The sequence below is a fragment of the Anomaloglossus baeobatrachus genome, chromosome 5 (genome assembly GCF_048569485.1).
Source record: "Anomaloglossus baeobatrachus isolate aAnoBae1 chromosome 5, aAnoBae1.hap1, whole genome shotgun sequence".
Taxonomy (NCBI): Eukaryota; Metazoa; Chordata; class Amphibia; order Anura; family Aromobatidae; genus Anomaloglossus; species Anomaloglossus baeobatrachus.
In genome coordinates this window covers 264905898-264918951 of record NC_134357.1, presented here as the reverse complement: position 1 = coordinate 264918951, position 13054 = coordinate 264905898, and the positions used below count along the sequence as shown (strand labels likewise).

The 13054-nt window shown below is 43.1% G+C and overlaps 1 protein-coding gene across 2 annotated transcripts in view; it reads right to left on the bottom strand.

The window, feature by feature from the left end:
* Positions 1-4025: 4025 nt before the first annotated feature.
* LOC142311215 (uncharacterized) overlaps positions 4026-13054 on the bottom strand; it is a 44435-nt gene continuing 35406 nt past the window's right edge. For both annotated transcript variants that reach the window (XM_075349423.1, XM_075349422.1), the window contains one exon: positions 4026-6611. In XM_075349423.1, the coding sequence (XP_075205538.1) occupies positions 4396-6498 (2103 nt within the window). In that variant the 5' untranslated portion in view covers positions 6499-6611 and the 3' untranslated portion in view covers positions 4026-4395. The remainder of the gene's footprint in view (positions 6612-13054) is intronic.

Genomic DNA, 13054 nt, shown 5'->3' with positions numbered 1-13054 from the left:
CTTTAGAACAACTCTTAAGAGAAAACTTTGTGCAGCAGGCCTTCATGGTAAAATAGCTGCTAAGAAACCATTGCTAAGGACAGGCTATAAGCAGAAGAGATTTGGTTTGGCTAAAGAACACAAGTAATGGACATTAGACTAGTGGAAATCTGTGCTTTGGTCTGATGAGTCCAAATTTGAGATCTTTGGATCCAACCACCATGTCTTTGTAGAAAAGGTGAACGGATGGACTCTACATGCCTGGTTCCCACCGTCAAGAATAGAGGAGGAGGTGTGATAGTGTGGGGGTGCTTTGCTGGTGACACTGTTGGGGATTTATTCAAAATTGAAGGCATACTGAACCAGCATGGCTACCACAGCATCTTGCAGCAGCATGCTATTCCATCCGGTTTGCGTTTAGTTGGACCATCATTTATTTTTCAACAGGACAATGACCCCAACACACCTCCAGGCTGTGTTAGGGCTATTTGACTAAGGAGAGTGATGGGGTGCTACGTCAGATGACCTGGCCTCCACAGTCACCAGACCTGAACCCAATCGAGATGGTTTGGGGTGAGCTGGACCGCAGAGGGAAGGCAAAAGGGCCAACAAATGCTAAGCATCTCTGGGAACTCCTTCAAGACTGTTGGAAGACCATTTCCGGTAACTACCTCTTGAAGCTCATCAAGAAAATGCCAAGAGTGTGCAAAGCAGTAATCAAAGCAAAAGGTGTCTACTTTGAAGAACCTAGAATATAAGACATATTTCAGTTGTTTCACACTTTTTTGTTGAGTATTTCATTCCACGTGTTAATTCATAGTTTTGATGCCTTCAATGTGAATCTACAATTTTTAGAGTCATGAAGATAAAGAAAACTCTTTGAATGAGAAGGTGTGTCCAAACCTTTGGTCTGTACTGTACTCCCTCCCTCCCTCCCTATAATATTCTTACTAACGCTGCTAATTAGAGTTTAAAATAGTCAATAGGTCGGAGCTTGGAAAACCTGATATAGAGTAGTATTCAGCTGTCAATCAAAACTTCCACCTGTCCTATCAACTTGGAGAATATGCCCATCTGTTGTGTTGCAGATGGGAGTAAGTGAAACAGATTTACATTGTAAATCATCCCTCTTCTAAAAATGATCAAATTCTGAAAGTTAATCATAAAGTCAACATCGATTAGGGGGCATTTATTTTTCCAATCATACCCAAATTTTTGTGCAATTTGCACTATTAGCTTGTCATAAATGACTAAAGGGTACTTTACACACTGCGATATCGGTCCCGATATCGCTAGTGAGCGTACCCGCCCCCGTCGGTTGTGCGTCACGGGCAAATCGCTGCCCATGGTGCACACATCGCCCGGACCCGTCACACATACTTACCTTCCCTGAGACGTCGCTGTTGCCGGCGAACCACCTCCTTTCTAAGGGGGCGGTTCGTGCGGCGTCACAGCGATGTCACACAGCAGCCGTCCAATAGCAGAGGAGAGGAGGGGCAGAGATGAGCGGCTGGAACATGCCGCCCACCTCCTTCCTTCCTCATTGACGGTGGACGGAGGTAAGGAGATGTTCCTCGTTCCTGTGGTCTCACACGTAGAGATGTGTGCTGCCGCAGGAGTGACGAACAACATCGTTAATATCCAGACAACGATATTTGGTGTTGGAATGACCTCTCCAAAACCAACGATTTTTGTCTTTTTTGCGATCGTTTTAGGTCACTCCAGCCTGTCACACGCGGCGACGTCGCTAACGACGCCGGATGTGCGTCACAAACACCGTGACCCCGACGATATATCGTTAGTGATGTCGCGCGTGTAAAGCACCCTTAAGCCAAAGTTATCAATGCTTTGCACTATTTAAGCAATGTTTTAGTACCTACAACAAAACTTAAAAATGAAGAAAAAAGGGGAGTAGTTAACCATTTGTCTTCATGTATGACATATTTATTATTTCATTTCTATCAAAAAGTTGTCTTAAAAAAGTTGTGGAACAAATACATTTATGCTGCAAACATTTAAAACTTGCATAAAAAGTTGCCATTTTCCCAAAGTACTATGTTAAAATGCGATATTTCACACTGGTTACCCCCTATTTTCTACTATTACTACTATTTTTCTACTATTACTAAGTTGCCAAAATTTAACACAAATCTATTTCACTTTTCTGCCCCACCCCCGGAGTGATTTAATGCACCTTTATTAAGTCACATCTTTTGTGACATTTTGAAAAAGGTGCAACATTTTTACTGAAAAAGTCAAAGAAACTGTTAGTAAAAGGAAAAAAAATGGCTAAAGCGGACTTTACACGCTACGATATATCTAACGAGATGTCGGCGGGGTCACGTCGTAAGTGACACACATCCGGCATTGTTAGTGATATCGTAGCGTGTGACAGCTATGAAAGAGCAGAAATACTCACCTTCTCGTTCATCATTGACACGTCGCTCATTTTCTAAAAATCGAACGTCCGGTTGTTCATTTTTCCCTGAGGCAGCACACATCGCTCCGTGTGACACCCCGGGAACGATGAACTGCAGCTTACCTGTGGCCACCGGCAATGCTCAAGGAAGGAGGTGGGCGGGATGTTTACGTCCCGCTCATCTCCGCCCCTCCGCTTCTATTGGCCGGCCGCTGTGTGACGTCGCTGTGACGCCGAACGTCCCTCCCCCTTCAGGAAGTATATGTTCGCCGCCCACAGCGAGGTCGTTTGGAAGGTAAGTACGTGTGACGGGGGATTACAGCATTGTGCGACACGGGCAACAAATTGCCTGTGTCGCACAAACGATGGGGGCGGGTGCGAGCGCAAATGCGATCGCACGATTATTTGTAAGGCTTAAGGCTATGTGCGCACACAACATTTTTTTGACGCTGTGTTGGTGAAGGAAAAGAGAATTTTTTTTTTTTAATGTTAAATGGGGTCCATCTTATAATGCCAGTGTCCCTCTAACAAATCACATAGGGTATATGTCCCTCATAGCCCCCCATCCTAAAATTAGCCCCCTTAATCTGGATATGGCCCCCTTATATTGAATATAGCCCCCTTGTGATGGCACACGTTCCCCTGTGCTGCCTATGGTCCCCTATGGATTGCACATGTTCCCCTGTGCTGCCTATGGCCCCCTATAGATTGCATACATTCCCCTGTGCTGCCTATGGTCCCCTATGGATTGCACACGTTCCCCTGTGCTGCCTATGGTCCCCTATGGATTGCACACGTTCCCCTGTGTTAGATAACGCCCCAATGCTGCTGCCCATCGCCCCTATAGATCGCACAAGTCCCCCTGTGTTAGACATCGCCCCCAGGCTGCTGCCTATAGTAAAATCAAACCCTCTTTCCTTACCTCCTCCAGCGCTGATCTCCCTCCTGCCTCCCTCCGTGCTTCTCTTCCTTACTATCTGGTTCTCAGTGCGGTCATGTGATCGGCACAGCAGCCTGAGCTCTCTGCGAGCCTGATCACAGTGGAAGCAGGGACACGGGGAGAAACGCTGGAGGGGGTAAGTAAAGCTTTTTTATTTTAGAATGAGCAGCAGCCTGGGGGCCAAATCTAACACAGGGGGGGGCATGTGCCATCACAGGGGGGCGCAGGCTCATATAATATGCACCGCTCCCCCAGCCCATCACTGCGTGCGATTTCAGCACCATTGGAGATGGACAGCGGCTGTGCATATTATATGAGCGGGAGCAGGAGATCAAAGGCTGCAGCCCGCAGCGTTCCCCTGCGCTCCAGAGGTGCTGCCCCCACCTCCCCTGGACGCTGCAGTGTACATATATATATATATATACCCCCCCCGTATATTCGGCTTATAAGACGCACCCCCTACTTTCCCCCAAAATTTGGGGGAACAAAAGTGCGTCTTATAAAGTGAAAAATATGGTAATTAAAAAAAAATATGCAATTTTTTTTTAATAGTTTTAGGCCAAAACTATGCTGGGAAATAGGAGACATTGGACTTCCTTCATTATGCTGCAGTAAATTACACACAGTGTTTAGTTTACTCATGTTAGTAATGAGACAAAGAATATATTTTGTACAAAAAATAATTTATTGTCATCACAGAGGACAATCCTATATGTCATACCAAGGCATTACTGTGGCATAGTGCATTAACACTTTTTGGCTTTGATACGTTCTGAGCTTTGTCCAGCCAACCTTCTAATACGACCTAAGACAGCAATTGCCATAATACTAGCCTGGTAAAGTCATTCAACAAACATCAGCTAAAATGGACACTATAGTGGAGCATTTATGTGACACATGGAGGTAAAATACTTCTGTTGAGTGTTTTTTTGTCAGCCATATGTGTAGAAGTATTAGGTAAAACTACACTGGTAGCACTGAAAGGTGGTACACCAATGTAGGCTTTAATCTAATGTCTATGACCAGCATGTGAGGTTGAAAGCCTCAAATTATTATTTTACTTCAGCTCTGGATCATTGCTCTTCTCATGACTTTCCAGGTGTTCCTTTAGTTTTCTTCTATAAGGGAAATGTTTGCCACATTCAGGGCAGGAGAGTTGTCTTCTCACAGTGTGAATCCTTTGATGTACGTTGAAGTTGGACTTTGTCGTAAATCCTTTCCCACACTCAGTACACGAGTAAGGCTTCAGCACCGTGTGGACTCTCTGGTGTCTAACAAGGTTGTTCTTCTGCTTGAATTTATTTCCACATTCAGGACATGCAAATGGTTTCTCACTGGTGTGTATTTTTTTGTGGTTTATAAGACCTGACCCTGTGCTAAAACACTTTCCACATTCCACACAAACAAATGGTTTTTCTCCAGTGTGAGATCTTTGATGCTTCATCAGGTCAACGTGTTTCAAGAAACATTTTCCACATTCTGAACACAAAAAGGGTTTCATATCTATATGGGTCCGCTCATGCCGAAGTAGCAGTGCCTTATGAGTGAAACGTTTCCCGCAGAGTCTACAAGAAAAGGGTTTGTCCAATGTGTGGAATTTCTTATGCCGGATAAACTTATGTTCATCCACAAAGCTACGGCCACATTTAGAACACGTGAATGTCTCCTCCACTTCATGAATTCGTTGGTGGCTGACAAGATTGTCTTTCCGTGCATACGATTTTAAACAAACTGTGCAACAAAATTGTTTTGATCCTGTGTGCACCCTCATGTGTTCGGCAAGATTGGACTTGTTGGAAAAACATTTCCCACATTCTGAACAAGCAAATGGCTTCTCGCCGGTGTGAATTCGCTCGTGGATGACAAGATGAGAGTTGCTAGCAAATATCTTATCACACTCCGAGCAGTATAAACTTTTGCTGGTTTTATGTGTCCGTACATGTGCGGAGAGATCAGTTTTATTACAGAAGTCGGCACCACACTCTGTACAAGTCATTTTCTTTCCCTTGTGGGTCTCCCGATGTCTCACAAGGTTACCATGGTTATTAAAACCTCTCTTACACACAGGGCAGGTATACATTTTCTTTGATGTCTCGAGGCATGGAGAAGCAGACCTAATTTCTGGGGCCTTTTTTTTCTCTTCAGTTTCATAAATTCCTTCGATATACTCCCCAGTGATTGTAAAAGAATTAATACTATTGCCTGCAAGTTTCCCTTCATCACCAAAGTTTAATTCTTCTTTAATAAAATCTATGTGTTTATGAATACTAATGTCCATAAGGTTTTCATCTTCAAAAGTACCTGGTTCATGCTTGATTTGAATAGGGGAGCACTGTCCTGTATGAGCTGTTGTCATATCACTGATTGCATCTTTTAGGTCTTCATCATATGATACTATTTCCTCCTTTATTTCAGTAGATAGATATTGTGTATGATCTGTGGGTGTGCACATTTTGGGATCTATTACATTTCTTCCACACAAGGATGGCTCCTCTTTAATAAAAGTAACCGGATATTGTTGTGTATGATCTGTAGTGGCATACATGTTTGGGTCTGTTAGGCTTCCTCCATCACATAAGTCAGATTCTACCTTAACACAAGGAGTGGAATATTGCGTATTATCTGTAGGTATCTGAACGTTTGGGTCTGTGAGGTTTCCTCCTTTATACAAGACTGGCTCTTCCTTATTATTACAAGATGGATGTTGTTTTATATCACGTAAAGGTGCAGAACAATTGGGGTCTATAATGCTTTCTCTATTCTGAAAAACTGGTTCCTCCTTAATATGAGTAGCTGGACAGTAGATACACTCTGGGAATATATCAATTCTGAGTTCTTTAAGGCTTCCTCCATCATGTGAGACTACTTCTTCCTTAACATGGCATGGATGTTGTTGAGTATGATGTGGGTCGAATTTAATTTTAGTATCGGAAAGATTTTCTTCATGTTGTAAGACTTTATTAACATCCTTCCATGGAATGTTCTTTTCATAGTCTAGGTTTTCATGATGGTCAACATCTAATGGGATTTTTTCTTCACATGACTCCACTGTGACATGTTCACTTAGGTTATACTCCATCTGTTCAGTAAATACATTCATATTCTGGTCTTTTTCAGTTTTATTTGATGCTAACTCTTTTACTCCAAATAAGCAGTTCATATTTTTGTTCTCTTTTATGTTTTATCTTCTTGTTATATTAACCAGCCTTCAGTTTAACAGCTGACTTCAGAAAGTTATGGTGTCTTCCAGACCTGAGAAGACCTTTCAAAGACCTGTTAGAAAGAAATATAATGTAAGTACTCATAATGGTACTGCATTCATCTATATCATAAAAACAAGCCAATATCGAAATATGATATTTATCGATTTTTTTATTTTTTACTATGAAAGCAGTTACATTATTTGAATAAGTAAATGAATACAAATTCTCACTTATTGATGTATTTTGTACTTCATCTGTGAAAAAGCTAAATGCAGAGAATAGTGTCAACATGCTATCACCTTTGTAAGAATGCAATACAATGAAGGCTTAAAAATACTCCGGTATGATCCTTTGCCTGTTACAGACATCTGTATATTTCATTATGACAGGTTTGAATGTAACGGCTATTTTGCCTTCTCCAGTCAGTATAATGAGGCTGGTTCTTCTTCTGCAACGTTGACCATACTCTGCATATTCTCCTTTGACTTCCCTAATTGTTGGTAACATGTTACACACATTCAGGACACTTAATTGTCACGATTTATTAAAATTTGATAATGAAACTGAATGTATTTTTACGTATTCCCTTGTCATCTAGATTTTTACAATGAATTTAAAGAGGACCAACCACTATAGATGGGCAGCTCCGTAAAAGCTTGGTTCGCAAACAGCTAACGAACCTAGCTCCACAGGCTCGAGCTTCACCCGAAGCCCGGATCAAGTCACTGATTGCCAGTTTGATTCTCCACCCACATACAGCCAGCCATAAGTAAAAAACTTCCGGGGGAGGGTGGGCGAACTTTTTCAAACTTTTTATTTGTTGTACACTACATCCAAGCACGCTGTTGTTACCCCTAGTGTGCGCCTTACAAACACTACAAGCGACTCGCACTGGGCTGAGCACCAAGCGTACCTGCTCTAGGTCCCTCATAATTGAAGGCGTCTTCTCCCAACAGCAATTTTAAGATTTCTCCACAGGTGTTCAATGGGGTTTAGATCCGGACTTATTGCTGGCCCATATTTGGAGCTTTGTGTGAAATGTTGACTAATTTGCCTTGTTATCTCTTTTTTTATGGTGTTCCAATACACACAATATACACAAAGAAAATAAATATGAGTATAACAAAGCACGTGTAAATTGCAATCATTTTCTGGGAGACATACTTCACTTTCTGGGACAATTTCAAGTGTGCCAACACTTTTGACCATGAATGTAATATGAAGTATACTATTTTATAGGGATGTCTTACATAATAACATTATAATGTGGAGTATCACGCTACACCCTTCAACACTGAAATTGCAACAAGGATAGAAAAGTTGTGGAATTATAGAAATCACAGGATGGAATCACATTAATGATATGGAAATTAAGAGAAAATGGAGACCAAATATTCACACCTTCTCTATTTATCAAGTATTGACTATGAATACCACCCGCAGAAATCCCCGCACTTACATGTCTTGGCAGCTATCCAAAAGGTTGTCTGAGGAATGTACTAAAACGCTGAAGGCACTTGGAAAAATTATTAATATCCGCTGCTGGCAGCTCCCTTTGCAGTTACCGACCAATGAAGTCCCAGATATGCTCAATAGGAGACAAGTCTGGTGACTGTAGAACATGGTAGCATGTTTTATCCATTTAGCTAAAACATCATAAATAACACAGTGCTTTACAGACATCATCACTGTCCCCATCGGAGTTTACAATCTAAATTCTATATCAGTATGTCTTTGGAGTGTGGGAGGAAACCGAAGAACGCGGAACAAACCCACACAAAAACGGGGAGAACATACAAACCCCTTGCAGATGTTGTCCTTGGTGAAATTATATCTCAGGACTCCAGTGCTAAACCATTGGCTTCACAACCAAGTCAATGTAACGTCTATCTGTTAGTGTACCTGGATTGAAGACTTGAGGTGTCCAGCTACCATACATTATATCACCCCACACCATAATCCGGGAACTAGGACTGGTGTGATGTTGTTTTGTGAAGGTTTCTTCACTGACTTCAAACCACAGCGGTTGGCAATCATGGTGCAGAGCAAGCCAGCAATAGAGGCTGTAATAGAAGTCTGTCCTCTTCAGCAATGAGTCTCGCTTTTAACATGGATGTAATAAGAGCCGGTGATTGTTCTAAAGACCATGTGGGCAGCATCACGAAAGGCCCTTAACAAGGGAACATTACACAGTTCTTAATCCCCAGATTATGGTTTGGGTTGGCATAATGTATGGTGGCCATATCTCCTTTGCCTTCATTCAAAGTACACTAACAGCTAGGCGTACAATGATTTGGTGGTGAAACCAGTGGTACAGCTACAGTATTTCTCCAAAGTGTCCCAGGTGCCATTTTTCAATACAACTCCAAGTCAAATAGTTTGCGATGTGTGTGTCTGTTCATAGCAACCGACTTCAAGGTCTAAATGTACTACCATGATGTGCAGCATCTCTGGACTTGTCCCCAATTGCGCACATCTGAGACATTGGAGACAGCAATTGCAAAGGGAACTACCAGCAACGGATCTTGATGATTTGAATGTCAAAGTGCATTTAGCGTGGCAGAACTTTCTAAATCATTAATAACCTTACTGATAGCATGGCAAGGCGCCTAAGTGCAGGACTTTCTGCTCATGGCGCTCATACTCGATACTGAATAAACAGAAATGTTTTGAAAGCGTTTTTCCCAATTTTTTTTTATATGCAAATCATTACCATGTCTATTGATGCTGTGATTCAATAATTCCCATGACTTTTCCTTCTTGGTGTTGTAATTTCAATGTTGCACAATGTGCAGCCCACAAGCCACATCCTACCCTCTGGTTATTCCTGTCTGGCTCATGGGCAAGGACAGCCGAAAGGTTAAAAACAGTGAACCACTGATTGCACCAAGCGGCCACTCTTGCAATGCTGAGCGTCATGATTTCACCGCTATCTGCATCCTTAGCATGCAGATCACAGTCAGTACAATAGCAGAGATGGCGTCATTACATCGCGCCTGTTGTGCGGAGCCTTAGTGCACACAGCAATGATGAGAGCAGAGCACTGTGAGAACGGGACCGAGGTGTGTGTGTGTATATATATATATAAATATATATATATATATATATATATATATATATATATATATATATATATAAATAATTTTTTCTGGGTTCAAACTGCGTACAGTGGCAGCCGTGTGTGGGATCATCATGTTTATAGGGAGCTGTGTGTAGGCTTGTACTGTATATAGGGAGATGGTTGAGCTCATAATCTATATAGGAGACTGTGTGTGGTATCATACGATGTATAAGATGCTGTGTGTGGGCTCATGGAACAGTATATTGTAGACTGTGTGAGATACTGTATATAGGGATCTGTGAGAGGGCTCATACTCTATATAGGAGGCTGTGTGTGGGCTCATACTGTATATAAAGGGACTATGTGTGGGCTCATATTGTATATAAGGGGCATATGGCAGCTCGTACTGGAGATGTGGTGCTTTACATGGGCTTATACTGTATATAGTGGGCACTGTGAAGGCTCATATTGTATATACGGGGGCTGTGAGAACAATCATACTGTGTGGGGGCTGTGGTGGGGAGAATACTGTGTAAAGGTGACCTCTGAGGGTCATGATACCATGTGTAGGAGGCTGTGAGGAACATCATAATATGGAGGGTGTGTGAAATCCATCCTACTATGTGGGGAGCTGTAGGGCTAGTATTGTGTATGGGGGCCATCATACTGTGTATGGGAGGGCAGTGGGGACATCATACTGTTTGGAGAGTTGTGGTGAGATCATACTGTATACTGTATACATTAAAATTTTCAGTATTATACTATTGTATGGGGAGATGTAATATAATAACATAATGTGCAGTATTACACTATTGTATGGGCAGATGTAATATAACATTATAATGTGCAGTATTACACTATTGTATGGGCAGATGTAATATAATAACATTATAATGTACAGTATTATATTATTGTATGGGGAGATGTAATATAATAGCATTATAATGTGCAGTATTACACTACTCTATGGGGAGATGTAATATAATAACATTATAATGTGCAGTATTACACTATTGTATGGGGAGATGTACCCTGTTTTTGCACAAATAAGACCTCCCCAAAAATAAGCCCTATCAGGAATTTTCATTATTTTCTGGGTAAGGCTTAAATACAAGCCCTACCCCGAAAATAAGCGCTAGTCGCAGTTCAATAATGAAGTGTCCATGTAGCTAAAATAGATTAAGATACTGAAGGATACTTTTTTAGGCCTAAAACACACTTCCGCATAAAAAACGTCCATGTGACACGGTCTGTTTTTCGGGTCCGTGTTCCGTTTTTTTGGGGCGTTTCTCCGGTACGTATGGCATCCGTGTGATGGCGTATGCGAGCCGTGTGTACGTACGTGTAAAATGTCCGTGTTTGTGTGTAAAATGCCCGTGTATGTGTACGTGGAATGTCCGTGTGGAATGTCCGTTTGTGTGTTGCACAATGTCGTTGATACATGTCGGCTGACAGCAGACAGAGTTGCGCGATGAGAATGAACTCGGGTGAACTTCACCCGACTTCATTTTCATGCCGCGGCTCTGTCTGTGTGCCGCGTACTGATTAGCGGTCACCTGTGAAGGATTCACCAGTGACCGCTAATCCCCCGAGTGACTGAAGTGATCAGCCCTCTCTCATACTTACCGCTCCCCGATCACCAGCGCGGCGAAGAACAGCTGTGCAGAGAATACGCGGCAACAATTAATTTGAATATGCCAGCCGCTCATTAATCAATCTCGTATTCCCTGCTTTCCCCGCCCACCGGTGCCTATGATTGGTTGCAGTCAGACACGCCCCCCAAGCTGAGTGACAGCTGTCTCACTGCACCCAATCACAGCAGCCGGTGGGCGTGTCTATACTGTGCAGTAAAATAAATAAATAACTAATTAAAAAAAACGGCGTGCGGTCCCCCCCACTTTTAATACCAGCCAAGGTAAAGTCACACGGCTGAAGGCTGGTATTCTCAGGATGGGGAGCCCCACGTTATGGGGAGCTCCCCAGCCTAACAATATCAGTCAGCAGCCGCCCAGAATTGCCGCATACATTATATGTGACAGTTCTGGGACTGTACCCGGCTCTTCCCGATTTGCCCTGGTGCATTGGCATTCGGGGTAATAAGGAGTTTTTGGCAGCCCATAGCTGCCAATAAGTCCTAGATTAATCATGTCAGGGGTCTCCCCGAGATACCTTCCATGATTAATCTGTAAATTACAGTAAATAAACACACACACACGAACAATCCTTTATTAGAAAAAAACATACTAACAAATTGCCTTGTTCACCAATTTTATAAGCCCGAAAAAGCCCTCCATGTCCGGTGTCGCTTCAAGCTCTGCTGCATGAAGGTGACCGGAGCTGCAGAAGACACCGCTGCTCCTGTCAGCTCCACGCAGCTAATAAAGGGAATAGCGCGATCAGCTGAGCTGTCACTGAGGTTACTCGCGGCCAACGCTGAATACAGCTGATCGCGCTATTCCCTTCATTAGCTGCGTGGAGCTGACAGGAGCGGCGGTGTCTTCTGCAGCTCCGGTCACCTTCATGCAGCACAGCTGGATGCGACGCTGGACCATCCTGGATAACGCCGGCCATGGAGGGCTTTTTCGGGCTTATAAAATTGGTGAACAAGGCAATTTGTTAGTATGTTTTTTTCTAATAAAGGATTGTTCGTGTGTGTGTGTTTATTTACTGTAATTTACAGATTAATCATGGAAGGTATCTCGGGGAGACCTCTGACATGATTAATCTAGGACTTATTGGCAGCTATGGGCTGCCAAAAACTCCTTATTACCTTGAATGCCAATGCACCAGGGCAAATCGAGAAGAGCCGGGTACAGTCCCAGAACTGTCGCATATAATGTATGCGGCAATTCTGGGCGGCTGCTGACTGATATTGTTAGGCTGGGGAGCTCCCCATAACGTGGGGCTCCCCATCCTGAGAATACCAGCATTCAGCCGTGTGACTTTACCCTGGCTGGTATTAAAAGTGGGGGGGACCGCACGCCGTTTTTTTTAATTAGTTATTTATTTATTTTACTGCACAGTATAGACACGCCCACCGGCTGCTGTGATTGGGTGCAGTGAGACACCTGTCACTCAGCGTGGGGGGCGTGTCTGACTGCAACCAATCACAGGCGTCTGTGGGTGGGGAAAGCAGGGAATACGAGATTGATTAATGAGCGGCCGGCATATTCAAAGTAATTGTTGCCGCGTATTCTCTGCACAGCTGTTCCTCGCTGCGCTGGTGATCGGGGAGCGGTATGAGCCGGGGGAAGAAAAAAACCGAGCGCCAATGTAAGTATGACTGAGAACAGCAGAAAAAAAAGGTAAGTATACTGAATTTAATTTAAAAAAAAATAAAAATAAGATCGCTAGTGTAAAAACGCACACCCACGAAACGTGCTGAACACGGACATACTCCGTGTGCGGTCCGTGCAGGCACGGACCCATAGACTTTAGCGGGTCCATGCCTG